Source organism: Nothoprocta perdicaria, unplaced genomic scaffold, assembly GCF_003342845.1.
Source record: "Nothoprocta perdicaria isolate Ctin4 unplaced genomic scaffold, notPer1 scaffold_12, whole genome shotgun sequence".
Taxonomy (NCBI): domain Eukaryota; kingdom Metazoa; phylum Chordata; class Aves; order Tinamiformes; family Tinamidae; genus Nothoprocta; species Nothoprocta perdicaria.
This window is the reverse complement of record NW_020454316.1, coordinates 6,839,657-6,857,541: the sequence shown is the minus strand read 5'-3', so window position 1 is coordinate 6,857,541 and position 17,885 is coordinate 6,839,657. Positions and strand designations below refer to the sequence as shown.

At 35.7% G+C, this 17,885-nt stretch overlaps 1 protein-coding gene across 1 annotated transcript; it reads left to right on the top strand.

Moving 5' to 3' along the window:
* Positions 1-1,513: 1,513 nt before the first annotated feature.
* Positions 1,514-17,424, top strand: LOC112959931 (putative short-chain dehydrogenase/reductase family 42E member 2). Its single transcript, XM_026054089.1, has 13 exons — positions 1,514-1,557; positions 5,613-5,789; positions 7,467-7,702; positions 10,043-10,138; positions 10,677-10,737; positions 11,616-11,734; positions 13,448-13,523; positions 14,197-14,279; positions 14,856-14,993; positions 15,416-15,481; positions 16,304-16,367; positions 16,692-16,765; positions 17,098-17,424. The coding sequence occupies exons 3-13, from the start codon at positions 7,472-7,474 to the stop codon at positions 17,299-17,301; spliced, it is 1,212 nt and encodes a 403-aa protein (XP_025909874.1). The 5' UTR covers positions 1,514-1,557; positions 5,613-5,789; positions 7,467-7,471; the 3' UTR covers positions 17,302-17,424.
* Positions 17,425-17,885: the final 461 nt, after the last annotated feature.

Here is a 17,885-nt window from a genome sequence, read left to right as displayed (position 1 = left end):
AGTGTGAAGAATACTGTACTGTTATGAAGTTGTATTTAAGGTTGGATTTGGATGGTGCACGCTTTTGATTTCAGATTACATCTCATTGCATTAATACTGCATTGTGCTGCAGTTTTAAGGGCTACTTTGCTCTTTAGAAATACTTGATACATGCTAATGTTTATCACCACGTAAAATTTATGGAAAATAAATATTTTATATGTCCTGTCCCAGATTCAGATCTTATGATTTCTGGTTTTTGAAGCACTGATAGCATTAATAAATTGTTTGTTCCGAAATGTGCTGGTAAAGGAACATATCACTATATGTTTGTTATTCTTTAATTTTGACAATAACGGTGGAAACACAACTGCATGTCCAATGTTGCTACCAGCCTGATAGATCTCCACTAGCAGGTATTTACTTCTAAAATATGACAATATTAAATTATAAACTCAGCTGGATCTTTTGGGGCCTCAGAGGATCTAATGAATCTGTCATTTGGTCATAGATGCTTACAGCTAATAACCAAATGGTAAATGATTTTTTTTTTAATTTATTTTTTTTAGGAAATCTTTTTTGCTTAGAGAAAATATCATTTGCTGTGCATTTTAGATTAACGGATCTTCTTCAATTYTTGTTTTGTCATCTTTTCTGCACTTCAAAAAATTAGAATGGTAAAYTGTGCCTATTTGGTGTAATACGATGTTCTTCTCAACTGCTAACTCTGTCTTTTGTAAAACACTATATTATGATTTTTTCTGTATTCAGATTTGCTATTCTAGAGTAGTTTCTTTTAAGTGTAGTTTTGAGAGCTGTCTCCTAGCTTTTCAAACTGGAACTATTTCAGCAGAATTGAACAAGTTCACGAGAAAGTCTTCAAAATCACATGATAAACCTTGATTTACAATTTAAAAAAAATACAAGAAAAGAGTGAATATTTTTATAGTAGAGTTRTTTTTGCAACATCCTAGAACAGGCATTATTTTGCTGAATAGCGCTAATGCAGAGCAACAACTTGGAGTAGCCATATTTTCAAGTTACTTCAGACTTTCCCTTCTCTATATATTGATTTTRCTTTGCTGTATGTTTCAGAATTTTGGAACAAGTAGCAAGAAGTTTTACAATGTCATTTATAACTATAAAAATCAAATGATTTAAAATATCTACTTTATTTGTACTAATTATGGTGATATTTCTCATCTAAAGCCTGGTAGATGAAACTCCAAGAAGTGATCTGAAAGCCTGGAAAGAGCAATAGAAAAGCAAGACAGAAGCACTAAAAAAGACAGATACCAGAAGAACTYAGTAAAGAGAAGGACTTTACAAATGGCAGGACAAGATACTTCAGAATGAAGATATTTTTGCTACAATCAAGTATGGAATTGGAAAAAGTCTGTGTATTGATAAGCCATCAAGTAGAACTTTCCTGACCTAGAAAGCTTCTATTTACRGAAAGATGAAAGACAAGGCTTACTCCAAGCATGCAGTCCAAGGAGCTCCTACCAGATTCCYTCTTAGCCAGTCAAAAAAGATTTTATTGCTTCTCACCTATTTAAGCCACAATATCCATTTTTTGTAAGTTTTTTTTTTCCTTTCTAGCTCAAATAGAAAACTTCATTTTAGTTGTTTATGGGAACTAATGGCACTAGTCCTCCTAAAAATAGCTGAGGTGCTTCATAGTATGCCTTGAGGTTTGGCATAGCAAAACAATGAGGAATTTTTATAAATTCAGTCCTTTAAGTTTAATTTCCCAATCCTTCTCTCCTTCAGGCTCACAGAGAGAGAGAGAGAGTATGTAGGTTTCCCAGCTCCCTGGTCTGGAGCTGGAWCACTTTGCGTTTGATTTTAGGTCGGAACAAAATCCAGACGTGTGTTTTCATGCTTTGGTTTGTACACAATGAACCCTGGGCTTAGGCATGTGAACCCAAAGTCATCAGAGGAGCTTTTCAACAGGTCTGTAATTCAGAGTACCAGCAATAGCCACAAACATGCAGCTTCTTGGATGGTTCCTGATGCTCCAAATCAGTTCTCTGTGTTGCACACCCTAATTCAGCTAAATGCTTTCTTTGCTTGTCACAGCCTTTGATCTGACTGCAGTCAAAGGAGTTCAAAATAAAAGAAACCACAATGAGATTTTTCTGACATCTGCTTTAAGTAGCTGGTCTTCCTAGGCTATCTCATGATGAGAAGGCAACTTCCCCAAGGAAGGATGAATTGGCAAGGGCAACTTAAGGCAAGGATGATCAAGATCAGCATTGCATTTGACTTCAGTACAGGGCCCTGTGCTGAGCTTCTTTAAATGTTATTCTGCCTTGACTCAGTACTGTTGTCATCTTTTTCTGCCCTGTTTCTAATTGCTTTCAGAATATGGTGTTAGGAAAGTCGTCATCTTCACCTCTTCATAATTATTTCCATCTTTCTCCCTGCTCTGGATAATCTCAGACACAATAACCACTTTATAATGGCAACTCACACAGCTGCTTTAGTTTTTCATATTTCATTCCTCTGTTCTTGACATAACTCTTGACATTTCTGGGGAGGGATAGCCCTCAGCTCTGGCTTTAGGTAGCTTTACGAGACAGACTGAGCTCTCTCTTTAGCTTTTCTGTTGTTCTTCTGCCCTTGGGCACTGTAGAACACTCCATCCTGCCTGTGACTCAAGCCAAGCATCCAGCTGTCATTTTAACTCCCATCTCTAACCTTTAATACTAAAGTTATGTCTTTGTTAAAACTTTTTTCTTCTTCTTTTTGCGTAATACCATTCACATGAATAAAACTTTCTTTTAAACTCTTACCTCACATCTGCAGTACTGTACCCTTTGTTTTCAGGCCTGAAAATGCAGTTCTGCTTGTACATATAAGTACTTTTACATGAAAYAATAGTCTGAGAGACAACTGCTCTGAAGGAAGATAACAAACTACTAATCATTAGGCTCAAAAAAGCACCACACGTAGGCTTCAAAGTAGAATACAAACACAAGTATCTGCTCATCGTCTCTAGACTGGCCTTATGTTTCTAACGTGCTTATAAAGTTATCTATTGCATAATTCCTCTTTAATTTGRATAACAAAAAGCCCTGCATTGGGCTGAAAAAAATAAAGGCAATAAAGACAATAAGTTGTCTTTATATAATCCTTTTCACAATATAAATACAACAGGCCATTTGCAAAGGTATATTGCAAGAGCTTAAAATGAGTGTGTGTTTAAATTGGATGGCTAAAACAGCTCTAATTACATTTCACGTGAGATTTTATAAAAAATTATTAAAGACCTCAAGGCAGCATACTAGATTCTTCTATAGATTCTATTAAAGGATTTTTCACRTCTGTATATCCAAAACTACCTGTACAAATGAATCTTCTGTTTTACTTAGTTGTATAATTCCAGTAATTCGCTATTTAGTTATATGCAGATAAAAAAGAAACTCTACTATATCTTCTCCTCATCAGAATCAACCTAGATACAATTCGAATGCATTTCTTTATGGATTTTGACATTCATGGTAAGTGTCTTTAGTCGATAGGTAACACTAGCAGCTATCACCTGGTAAGTCTGCTGCATTTGAGAGAATATAGAGGGCTTGACAGCAGTGCCCTGTGGAGCAGAATTCAAGTCTCCAAACTGGCTTCATCCCAGCTAGCTCCCAAACTGGCAGACCTACCTGGCGAGTGAGACCTGCAGAGAAAATGGTCAAAGCCCCAAACTGCACGTGCCCCTTCCTCGGGACGTGACCCCAGCCTCCCCGGCAGGGCACGAAGAAGCAGCACCCACAGAACTAGCACGGGGACAAACACGTTCCTTTGAATGCTGGAGGCATCGAGTGTCTTGTTTTTCTTGTGCCCTGAATCCTACTCACTCTTACTCAGATTTATCAGTGGGTTTATCAGTATGCAGTTTAATATTGTCTTTTGTGTGTTTAGTATATTCCTCTATGAAACAGTGTAATTAGCTTTCAACATTGCTTTGTAGTCTGGATATGAGTAACGTTTTGATAAGCCAATCTGTTTCAGAAATGTGGCCCTTCTCTGTGTAAACAAACTGGCAAACATTCTGACACCTTCCGGCTATTTTCTCTACAGTCATCTCTTAGAAGTTTATTTATTTATTTATCTCTGTGTGCCTATGTGAACTATGGGTTGTTTTAGGAGTAAAGGTAGGAAAGTGCTGGCAGGATAGAGTTAGTGCTTAAAGACTGAAGGCAAAGCTAAGTCCTAAATGCAACAGCASTCCTTGTTACAACTTTAGCTTCTGTTTATTTCAGAAAGACTTAGCAGGACGCAGAAAATAAAACACAGCTGCCCTTCAGTTTCTGAGAGTGAAGGAAACCAGAGGGGTAGAAAACAGCAGTTCTGGGAGCTGCTCTGAGCTCTCTGCTTCTGGCTAAGGTGGAACCCCAAGCCACGTTAGGTCCAGTTGGTTGATTTTCACTGAACAATTACTGATGGATATGCTATAAATATGTTGGCCAGCTGCTTTTGCTTGGGGAGAGGTTCTTTACTAGACAGGAATGGATAGATGAGCCACTTTCKTTTTGGATAAAATGCTGCAAGCCCTCAGTGCTGTGTCTAGCTCAGAGGGCATTCTGTGTTCTGTATTCTTGGGTGTTTTACTGGCCTGGGTTTGTCACCCATCTCGCAGTCTGAGAAATGCAGATTAGCTTGACAGGTCCAAGTATTTTAATGCAGGCTACAAGGACTTAAATATGTATATATTATGTTAAATTATATTTGCCTAGGTGTCAGTTGGAGTTCTTGCCAACAAGTGACTACTATAAGGCTTAAATTACATTTAAATTGCAAAGTTGCCTGTGATTTTGAGATAAGTCTAACATACCAAAATTTAAAATTATAGTCTTTTATATTTAGGTTTGGGAGTGTTTCTGTAACRTCCTAACTGCTGCTTTAGGCACACCTATTTTGAAAAGTAAGCATTGTTTAATTTGTGAAAGGGTATATGTTTTAAAAGTGCTTTAAAATCTTATCCTATAATTTTTAATCAATGTATTGTTCATTTAAAATTCATTAATCAACAGTAAATCTACTCCTTCTGTTCTTGTCTACCAGTTAGTTTGCTGCCAGTGCTTAACTGATCTTGGAAACAGGAGAACAACCCTTGTGGCTACTTTTTAGGCATCCTTGCAAATACTTAAATTGAGTGGAGGTGAAGACAGAAAAGTCAAGATAAAGTGCCAGATATCATTGCCAACATTTTTCTTTCATTCTCTGTATCCAACCTTAGACTGAAAATTCTGGGTGGAAGAAGACACTTCCATTCACTCCAATGCAGGCTGAGATAAATAGTACGAAAGCTTCACAGAACTGAAGGAGTCTCTTTTGAACATCAGAGATAAGATTTTCTTACTAAATTTTTATAATGATGAACATTTTTTTTCTGTGTATTTTCTGAAAATCCTGTGTGATACATTTCAGTATGCACATATCTAATAATCTAGTACAATTTATCTGTGGAGTGATGATACTGATACTGTTTTTTGTCTTACCTAGTATTTCTTATACTTCTACCAGCTAACAGTAAGAAAAGGTGTTACAGGAAGGCAATATTTCATTTTTTCTTTAATGTGGAAGGTAAATTACCTATAAATTAAGCCCTGCCCTTTTTTGACTCCTAGTCCAGCCTCCAGCTACAAGGGAGCAGGAACAACAAAGGGACGTGAGCGCACAGGGACATCTCTGCGTGTCTGTGAGTACCTGATGCCTGTGTTACTAATCGTCTAGCAGAGAAGCCTCACCATCTTGCTTGGAAAAGAAGAACTGGGAAAACACTGACATCCAGGATTCTTCAAAGGGTACTACTACTTCTTTAGCTATTTTTTAAAACCTGAAATGTTTGACTGCAGTTTTCTTTGAGGAAGTCATTCTTCTACCCTTCTAAATTTTGAGATAGTAGTAGAGGAGCTAAGAGGAACTCACAAGACTTGAACTGAGTAAGATGTAAGTAGGCTTGTCGTGTGGGATGCATGAATAACTGCTATAAATTYAGAGAGAAAAAAGAAAGCGCTGAAATAAATATTTTCTCACAATAAATTGTAAATTTTCTCACAATAAATATACTGAAAATTTGACAATCATTTCTTAATTCCATTAATGTACTAATACTATTAGTGCTTTTAAAGAAAGATTTCTAGTAGAATCCCCAAACTTGTGACATGCTTCTCAAGACGGTCTCCAGCTCACTTAAAGCAGAGTATAAGGAGATATTGATGACAGGTGCCAGTATTCGAATGTATGGCATTTTTCAAATGTAAAAAAAAAAWAAAAWAAATGCCCTTACATGGCATATGTGACAAGTTTGAGATTAACTCCCATCGCAATGTATAAAAATACACTGAATTGTGTGTTATTTTAGAGGACAAGGCCAAAGTTTTATATGGCTTAAAACTACCGCCTTTCATAATTTAGAAATACAGATAAAAATTCATTTAAAAGAAAAAGCATGCTTGTCTTAGGTTTATTCTGTTCTTCTCAGTTTCTGTTTAAAAAATGTGGATTGACTTTTSTTCAAACTATCAGGGTGTTTTTCAATATAAAACAATTTTACAGTGATTTAACTTGATTGATTTCAGACAAATTTATCCTTAATTTGTATTTAGGGACTTCAGAGCCTAGATCCTAATTTGCAAGGGCCATGCTAAAAACTGAAACATTGGGAATTGTCTCTGCRGGAAAATTAACTGGTCAATCTTTTCCTAAGTATATTATAATTTGTAATACAAGTCATTTTAATTGCGGAATATGAATATATTTCCAAAGGGAATTGATGAACATAAAATTAGCACACTTTTAGTACAGGATAAGGTGTGCAGAGAGATAACTCCCATCAAACTTATCACAGAATGATCAGTTTTCCAAAGTAGTTGAGCTCGTAGAGCACTGGGCTTATCCCTTCTGCTCCTTGTTCAGTCTGTCCGTATTTGAATACCCCGATGAGAACAAAAGTTGGTAAGAACAAGATAGACAATTAAGCATTTAACCCATGTAACCAAACAAGTTWAAATGATAACAAAATTTTATCATTAGTTTGACCTAAAATGAAATAAGGTTGCTTTTAAAAGCAGAATCAAATCTTATCTATTTTTTTCCTGGTTGGTGGGCTAGTATATGGAATCTTCATGGATAGAATGTTTAATATACCGAATATTAAAAAATGTAATTGTAACTGTTAAGATTTGCGACCATGAAACCTTTGAATGAGAGGAGAAGACTAAATACTGAATATAAAAATATTTATATTCATTCCTCACTGTAGAGTACTTTCACATAGAAATACCATTTTATACATTATAAAGTTTATATCTTTTAAGATTTATACATTTAAAATCTATACATTTTAAGCTGTTAAGATAATAAAAGCCTTGCAGTCATGAAAGAAGCAATGTAACGTGAAACTTACTGAAATTATTTAGCTCCCAAAAGGAGCTATGAAGTACTGCGAAGGAGTTTTCAAGACATCTTTTATCTTGCAGTTGTGATGCAAGAGGGATCTGCACAGGAGCTCCGTGGGAGCCAACTGTGTGAGAACAAACTAGAGGAACATGCTGGGCTGCTGGTTAACAGAAGCAGGAAGGCACTGGTGACAGGAGGTGGAGGCTACTTGGGATACAACCTGGGATGTGCTCTCGTCAGGTCAGGAATTGCTGCTGTTTTATTCGACATACAGAAACCTAAATGGGAAATCCCRAATGGAGCAGATTTTTTCAAGGTATGTTGAAATTACATTTTTAAGAGCAGTAAAAYAGAAATTTTATTTTCACACACATTATCAACTTTTTGTTTTAGAAATTGTTGACAAAGGCTTTTCAAGGCTTTTATATACAATAAGAAGTCATGGTAAAAGGAGAAATAACTGGAAAGCATTCAGGACAGGGCACTAGAGGTGATCGCAGACATAGAGCAGCTTCAACACAAAGAATGACTGAGGAAACTAGGACCTTCCAATCTGGGAAAGAGATGACTTGGGAAGGTGGGATGGGGGAGAGATCTACAAACTGCAGGTGTCATTGATAAGGACAAGGACTGGCTGTTCACTGTCCTCCAGTACAGGAAGGAAAGGCCATCAAGTAAAACAAGGAGGCATCAAAACAAGAAAAGGCTCTGGGTTTCCTTTTTCCTATAGGGGTAATGCACATGTCTGGGGTCTTRCCAAGAGACTTTATGGATGCAAGAATGTTACCTGGTTTAAAATATGCGGTCATGTATTTGAGAGAGAGACCCATTGAGGCTATTAAATAGGCAAATTACAGGCTGCTCAGGAAATCTGAATGAAAATACTTGGAGGCTCAAAGTATTCTGTGAGGAAGTGTCACRTACACTTGCCCTGTTTAAAAAGCAGCTTGCCCTGCCCTGCTCTGGGCATCCATTTGTGTGCATGGATATTTCTGAGTCTTTTCGATTTCAAAAATTTGTGATGTCTACMAAAGAGGGGGGCAGAAATATTGAATGTCTCCCAGCTGTCTGTGGAACACAGCACCCCCATCGCTCCCTGACCCCGGGGGACACTATCTCCTCATGGCTGCTTCACCCACTCAGCTTTGGGGGCTACAGCACAGGGGTGCAGTGGCGGGTTTTGCATGTTCCTGTCAGGTGCCTGGTCCTGTTTTATACAAGGAATTAGCTTCTTCAGCTGATCTCTGCCTAGCACAAGAACTCTTCAGCAGCACTGCTAGACCCAGGAGCTCATAGACAAGTGGAGAGTGATCCCAGGATCCTTGTCCCGTTGGCCATGGCATGACGGGGCACAGGCGGTGAGGGAGGCAGAGGGGGCTCTGCAGTGGGCAGGGCAGATGTTTAGTCTGACCTGACAGGGCTGTTCTTGTGCTCAACTTCACAAACACCTGGTATATAATATGGAACAGTGACAAAATAATCAYCAGGGAACCTTTCAAATGGCATAATTTGCAATTGATGTAAATCCACATAGCTTGATTTAGTTTAGTGAACTGATGCCGATTTATGTCTTTTAAATGAAACCTCAGGGATCTGACTCAAAGGATTTTCTAAGAAGAAWTTTTTTTTAAATTCAATTTAAAAAGAATAACAATTACAAAGGGTAGATGAATTAACCTACAGCATGGAACTAATGGGAGTTCTAACAAATAAGTAACAATTTCAGACATCTGAAGCTTGATCAGTGATTTGGAGAATACTAATAGGATTTTTAATGTTTATCTGTTTCAACATTGAGCAACCTCAGAGGAAAAAAAAAAGTGTGAAGGACTGATTAGATAACATCTTATCTCCAGCTGTATCTTTTCCAGTTATTCTACCAATTTCATCACAGTAAATTAAATAACATCCAATACCAAAATTTTGACATTTCATAGAAGTATTATATTTGTAATTAAATGTTTATGTGGAATATAGTATTCTCTACATAATTTAGTATTTAGTTTAGTATAGTACTAGATATAATGGGTGTATTTATGATACAATGCAATATTCAGTATTATATACCATATAAATTAATTATAATGCAACAGCAATGTATACTAATATTATATTAAATGCATATACAGGGTACTCTTTAGCTTTAACCTCATACAAAACTATGTTTGAAGTTTGTCATTCAGTGTGACTTAGATAAAGCTTAAGGTGTGATTGCTTGCAAAACAAACAAACACAAACAAACAAAAACAGTATTATGTTGTTTGGTGGCCAATCTCCATGGCAAACTGCTGAACCCTCCCTACTACCATTTGTTGTCATTTTGGCTTGATTCTCCAACCCTCAAGTGAGCGTATGCTGCTCCCAGTCAAGTCAGACAAGTTTTGCCAGCCTGCAGGCTGCAGGCCTAAGTGTGAAAATATGCCTTATAATTGAGGCCAACAAGAGTCATACTTGTTTTTCAACAAAATACTAACAAAAATTCTTAGTCACAGTTATTGCTCTGTATGTTTGCAATGTTTTATTTATTGCTAATTAAGTATTGTGAAAAATAAATCAGAATGACTTCAGATTTTCTTTAATTGCCATAGATAATACTAATTGTATGGAGAATGTAATGAGCTTTACTATTGAAAATTATTTCTTTTTCTTTTTACAGGGTGATGTGAGGGATTATGAAGCACTGTTCAAAGCGTGTGAAGGAGTCGACTGTGTTTTTCATGTGGCTGCATGTGGAATGTCAGGACTAGAGCAAGCAAGTAAAATTTTCCTTATGTGTTCTCTGCTCTTGCAATAACCAAAAAAAAAAAAAAAAATCCAGCATGTAGAAGCCAATGAATTTGATTAAAAAATATTTATTTCCTAAGTTAGTTATAAAGGTCAAGTTACCTGCTTATGGAAACAGAGAAGAATTAAGTAATAAAAGTCAAAGTATGAAACTAATGCACTACTTAAACAGTCTACAAATGAGTTTTTAGATTTAGGATCTTGTGTAAGAAAGCATTATCCTTTTTCCCTAATCTGAAGAGGTGTGGCATGTTGCTCCAGAACTAATGTTGAAGCTTCCTCTCATATTGAGTTTATTACAGCCATGGAGACACTGACCAGCAACTCTGTATAGTTATGCTAAAGAACAGTGATATTCCCAGCATAGAAGGAGAGGGGACAGACAGAGAATTGTAACATCTATGTAGCAAAATGTTAACATCTGGTTTTGGGTATGACAAGTGCAACAACTATATTTGAATACAAATTTTTAAATTAATTTGGTATTGTGCAAAATTTATTTCTAGCTTCAAAAGAAAGAGCAGATTGAATCCACAAATGTTGGTGGCACAAAACTAATAATTGATGGTATGTACTTACATTTTCTTCCTTTGCATCTAATTCAAACTGACTGAAATCAGTGAAGAGATTCCCTCTAAATTAAAAAAAAAAAAACCTTCTAACTGAATGTTTATCGTATTGAGTTGACAGTTAAAAGAGGTTCTTCTCAGTAAGATATGAAGCTAGAAGACGACCTTGATGTAAGATACCTACAACGGAGTAGTATAGTTTCCTTGTTCAAAAAGAAAATCATGTTATTCAAATTTGCAGCAACATGTATGCAACTGAACCAGACGTAATTCCAGTCTTAATGACTGGAATCCATATTTAAGATTTTTTTTGTAAATGATATTTTTTTCATTTTTATTGACTCTGCTACTGCTTATACACTTTCCTAAAACAGTGTGTATTTCCTGCCAACATTTGTCACTGTGGCACAATTTTTTCATACACACTGGAGAATCCTGACACGCTTTTGTTATSATGACTTTAATTACCTGCACTGGACTCCGTGAACCTATGATATGAGAAACAGTACTTCTCACTGCTGAAATAAAAGCAAAAATGATGGTCTGTAGACCATCCAGGCTGCTGTCCACAGTGCTACCCTGCAGAAAGAAGTGGGGAGTCAGGGAGTTTTTATGGTATCTGGTCAACTAAGAAATGCTCATATTGATGTTATGTTTTTTCAAGTCATAAAATGAAAATGTTTTAGGAAATGTTTCTGAGGTAAGGAAGAGTCTTTTCCATCCCAGGAGAATTCCTCTCCAGCTGATGACTACATTGTAGTGTTGATATGAGTGTTGCAGGTACATAATCATAAAACATTTGATGATCATTATATATAGTGGGGTTTTTTGTTTGTTTTTTGTTTTAAAACAATTCATTTTGTGTTGCTATTGTAGTCTGCAAACAAAGAAATATCCCTAGGCTGATATATACCAGTACAGTGAACGTGGTGTTTGGAGGGAATCCTATTGAAGAAGGAGATGAAGAAACCGTGCCATATTTTCCACTGGAAAAGGTACTCTGTTCATGTGATAGCATGGCATTTGGTGTGCTCTAAAGGGTAGGTTATGTGGAGGCTGTTCTGGGAACAGAAGATATTCTACCACAGTTCAGATCAAATTCTATGAAATTATTTTTCATAAATGCAAATTGACCCATGATAGACAGATACTTATATCACAGTTACCTTCATCTGCCATAGCAAAACAGTTTTAAGATTATAAAATACATAAAAATGACTAAGGAAAGTGGAATTTGACATTTAGCAAGAAGATTCTGGAGGTAAGGTCTTCCGAAGAACCATCAGCTGTATAAAAGTTGAACATTAGGTGGCCCTATGAGCTTTTTGCACTGAAGAATGTTGTTAAATACTAATTCCACACCTTCACTCACACTCTTTTTTGYTTCTTTCAAGTTCCCAAACCTTGCTTTATTGCTGCAGACCAGGTGCTTAGTTACAGTCACCTCAAGGCTGCTCTGAAATACCACTTCCTATTTTGCTATGATCGTTAGGGAATGTTTCCCAGACAGTATAGAGAGCTTGATGCGCACTGGCAATTCCTGTCCTCTACTCTTTCCTGCTCCCAACATAGTGCCTGCACACGAAAGCYGTAATTGTGGATTGCACATCCTGCTGAATATGTCTTTGTGTCCAGGATTCCTAAGGAAGAGTGATTGCTGCTTCACTGGTGCCTTCTGAGATATTTAGTTGGCAATGTCAGTTGGTGCACAGGCTTCATAGCAGCTCAGACTTCCAAGAAAGCATTTCAGGAATTTGCAATTAACTGCATGTATCTGAGTGCTAATTGTACATTTTCTCTGACAATGACCATGCATTAGCAAGCAGAAGAGGTAGGTGAGGCTTGGAGAAAGCTATGCAGGAGAATTAAGCCAYCTGAGAGGGAAAGAATTTTATAGAGTGTGATTTTACCTATATTTTATAGTCAGAGTATTTGGTCAAAGTATAAACATTGGCATATAATGGATCTGCCCCTTTTAAGACTGTATGAAGTATGGCAATGGAAAATTCAAAAGATACGTGAATAAATGGTGTGGACAGATAATCACCTAAGCAGCAGATACTAGCTGTGTCTATAATCCTATTGCTTATAGGGTGCATATGTTAAGTTAACAGTATAATACTGGGTTAAGTTAACCAGTATAATACTGGTTAAGTTAACATATAATATCTGGGTGCATATGTTAAGTTAACAGTAAATAATACAGTTGGAGAATATGTCTTTAGATCCTTGGCAAGTAGTTTCAATAGTTTCTTTGAGGAATCTTTATATTTCACATTTAATTTACTATTTTAAAAAACTTTCTCCAGTTTCAAATAAAATTATCAGACTAAACAGACCATTATTTTTTTCAGTACTTTCAGCACAAAAAACAAGTTATGTAATCCTTTTTGTGTCACAGGTATAAGTTTGTTCTGAACCTTAATAAATTTTATAATCAATCATTTTCTTGATATAAAAGTAAAAACTTTTAAGTGGAGTTCAAATTTCTGGAAAGCTAAACATACGCRACTAAAATATAAACCTGATGGATTTTGTCATAAACAAACCATATATGAGCCATATCTTATTATTAGTTCAAGTTTTGTTTTACTCAGCTAGTCTGCAAGCTGGCTAGCTTTTAATGTTATCAGATATAAACAATGAATTTGCCTTTACCGGTGCAATAATGTCATTAAATATTGATCATATTTTACCTTTTTTTATAGCATTTTAATCATTATTCTAGAACAAAGGCAATTGCAGACCAAATGGTTCTTGCTGCTAATGGAACTTTACTCAAAGGTACATATGAAACATTTGTTTTTTCACATCATTAGTAGTGCTGGTGGRTATTGCTTTCTTTGGCCTACTGATTTATTGATAAAAAAGTGTATTTTAAACTAAATGAGGATTATTTTTAGATTTTTGTTCACCCTGTCAATGGATAATTAATTTTTCCATGTGTATACACAGACAGGWGTTTATATCCAAACAGCAGATTGGAAATTCAGAAAATTTACCCTTGCGTCTTTATATCATTTTAAAAGTTCACCGATTTTGCTATAAAAAGTACAGAACTTCCTCCTTCATTCCCCATTCAGCTGTTATCTTGAGATTCTCTAATAATACCAATGGATGAAAATGTATTTTATTAGTTTACACAAATAACAGAAAACAAGAGCCTATCAAGCAAGAAACATTGAAAAGGTTAACTTGGCGCTCTCGTTATGAAAACCTTTCTATGATCAGAGGGATTCCATTTTCCAGATTGTTAAGCTAGGATCTTTCACTGCTATTGAGTTCACTTTAATATGGAGATGAAAACAAATTACTAGGTATCCAATCACATAGAATGATCAGACTTTCCTCTTTTCCTTTATTCCCACAATATGAAAATTCAAACAATCTATGTGGTTTACCCTGCAGCAGATGATACCAAAATTATGAGACAATGACATRTCCTTATTTCTGCTAGGAGGCAATAAGCTCCATACGTGTGTGCTTCGTCCCCCTGGCATATATGGACCAGAAGAGCAGCGCCATCTCCCACGAGTAGCTGTATGTGTCACCTAATCAGCCCTGAAGGACATTGCAAGTAATTGGTTGTGAGGGCATAACACAAGAGGAAGTGTCTTGATTGCAGATCTTAATAATTATTCCAAGCAAAATTAAAAAGTACTGTGAAGGCTTGGTGACAGGTCACCTACCATGAGATTACAAATCGCATGATACGGTCCTTGCAGAAGTGGAAAGGATTAAGCTCTACTTTTAAGTGAATATCAGGAAAAAAAAAAACCAATGGCTAATGTGTCATGCTGGAAGAACTAAGTTTGCATCCCTGATTTTTTTAATGAAATATGTACACGTGTATTAAATATGTATTTGAGATTCATAATAATAATATTTTAACCAAGTGCCATAATGTCMTCCTGTTTTACAACTATAAATAAGTGCAACAAGTCTTGATTTATAAAACTGCTAAGTATAGTCATTTTTCACTTGTGACACTTTGTGTTGTATTTGTATGCAAAGTTCTTAATTTTTAAGTATTCAGGCTGAGACAGAATGAATAAATTCTGCTACATAAAGAGAGACACCCTTCATGTAGCTCTCTCATGTTTTATATTTTTACAGGTAAATATCCAGCGGAGATTGTTTAACTTCAAGTTTGGGAATCACAAAGTTCAGATGAACTGGGTTCACGTAGGAAATTTAGTACAAGCTCACTTACTAGCTGCTGAGGCTCTCACTTCTGAGAAGGGTTATGTAGCTGTAAGTAAATAGTATAGACCTCCTGTCACATTAGCTATAGCTCTTAAATAATTTAATTTTTTTGTTGCTAAATTCTCAAAAAGGGGGTATGGTTTCACAAGTATAAGCACAAGTACATGGTTTGTGAAGACCTTAATGCTCTAACAGTGGGGTCACTGTGCAACCAAACCAAGCTCTGGCCTACATTACAGCATGGTTAATCATCATAACTCTACTTCCACACGGAGGTTACCCAGACGAAACGTCTTTGAGAACACAGTGAGGTCCAACAAAGGTAGTTTGTTGACCTGATTTGGATATATTTACTGTATGTGCACTGGTATGTTGTTCACAAAATCAGCCAAAATAGGTTAAGTATGAGAGAAAATGCTGTCCTATGCATAGTGTTTTCTCTAATTGTTTTTTCTCTGCTTCTTTAACAGAGTGGTCAAGCATATTACATACATGATGGTGAAAACGTCACGTTTTCTGAATGGATAGTTCCTTTAGTATGTATTGCACACACCTGAGCTCTACTGCAATATATATGCAGCTTAATCCTGTAATTAACTAGAAGACTGTGCTAGCTAAATGAAGATCAGGACATGTTAATTACTGAATTAGGAAACATTAAACTTAAATCAGTCCTGTTCTCCCTGCATATCCTGAAGTTCCATTGTCCTTAAGGGAAGTTTCAGATATGCATGAATATGGAGTTTAGCCCTTAGTCTTTTGAGAGAATTTAGCCAAGTGATATAGAACCTTCAATATTTTATATAAATAAATATATATATATATATTGAGAGAGAGAGAGTAACATTTGTAAGGTACCATGCATGTAAGCTTCTGTTACCATCTGCTAATCCTTTTCTATCCRTTGTTTAATTCTCTGTTCTGCTGATAACAGTAGCACATAAAGGCCATTTTGAATCATATCTTTAAGCCTGAAAGAGAGGTCATGTTATATTTTCATAATGAGCAAACTAGTGTTCTCGGCACATGCTAGAGTGTTCATCCTGCAATGCCAACACAGCTCTTGGCGAAAAAATGGCAGTAGAGCTATGGAACTTCATTTAAATACAGGCAGTATTCCCTGCCACTTGGAAATAGGCTCGTTTCCCATATACCAGTTAATTGTATCTGAAAAGTGGGACATGAATGAGAAGCAGTGGTTCTCAGTTACATTTCCTACTATCAGTATTGATCAGAAGATTAACTGGAAAAAGTTTAGACTTATACTTTATCAATATTCACTTTTCCATTTTTGTACTTCCTTGATATCCCTCAGTTTGATACAGATTCTCTGTTCTTTCATTTTATGCCTCTTCCAGTTTGAAAAATTAGGCTATGAGAAACCATGGATACATATTCCTATTCTCCTTGTTCATATAGCAGGTAAAAATAATAAAATACATAATTATTGTGCTATTTATTTTTATTTTATACTTTCTATATAGAAAAGTACATAAAACATTTGTAAAATTCAGAGACAAAACTATAGGAATTATGTAACTTTAAATTACTAGTATTACTATAATATGACTTTTAGCAATTTGGGATTATTAGGTATCATGACAGATGAAGTTTAAAAACTATTAATATACTGAGTTAATCTTGTACTCGATAAATTAAATACTGTCTTTATAATACTTGAAATTTCATAATATTTAATATAGTCTGTATACATTATAATATTTTATGTATTATACTATTTCACAGCCACTGTGGCGGAATATCTACACCTGGCCCTGAAGCCATTTTTCAGCTTTACACCTTTCCTGACAAGAAGTGAGGTAAATGGTTTGAGGGAACTGCACTGACTTTGTTGCATGCAATTTCCTTGGTTCTTTAACATCCATTGAGAGGTGGGAAATCACTGCCACAAGCTCTATCTGTGCCCCATCCACAGGGAACACTGCTGCACAGCTGCGGCTTCCTACTTGTAACCTACATAGACTCGTTCTGTTAGCTTTTGGACAGCACTTGACTCTTCAATATGTACATTTTCAAGTGTTTATCTTCATGTTTCCAATTCTTCTGTAATATCACTGTTGATATATTTTCATCCAACTTTTTGGACATCAAACAATATAGTCACTTCAATAGCTGTTCTTTTGGATTTTAGGTGTGGAACGTTACTGTAACTCACACTTTCCGGATAGACAAAGCACGAAGTCAGCTTGGTTACAAACCAAAGAAATTCTCGCTAGCAGATTCTGTGGATCATTATCTTAAAGCAAGACCTATTTGTCAGGATGATCGTACTTTCCTTAAAATGTTTGCTTTGGGCATTTTGTTAAGTTTGATCTTTCTTTCTTTCTTCTCCTAAAACCAAACATCTACCTACCTGTTAACTCTGTTTTGAGTATTACTGATYTGGTCATAGTACATTCCTCACAACTGAATTTCTTCTTATGTGACCATTTCTGATATCTGATCCAATTAAAAAACAGGAAACATCAGTAACTTGCAAAAGGATTATATATATAATATATATATACACACAAACATATATATTACAAACATAAAATATATAACAAAATTACAGGAGTTCACCATTGACAAGTGCAAAAATAACTTCATGAATCTATTGTTTCATACCAAGAGCACTTCTCTAAAAAAATTGGGTAATTTAAGATTATAAGAAATTGAAAGAAGAGGAGCCGCTATAGAACAGCACTGTGGGACAAGACATTTAATGAAGAAAAGCTGACTTAAAAAATCCTATGATGAAACTACTGGTACAGCTACGGCAGAGGAATATGACAAAGACCTGAGAAATAGTCAACACAATAAAAAACTATGAAAAATAGCTGTTTATAAATAACACATGGTGAGTGGACCAAAAGTTACATTTGTATGAAATAGCTTTGTTGTTAAAAAGCTATGTAAAATATGTAATAAAATGGCATT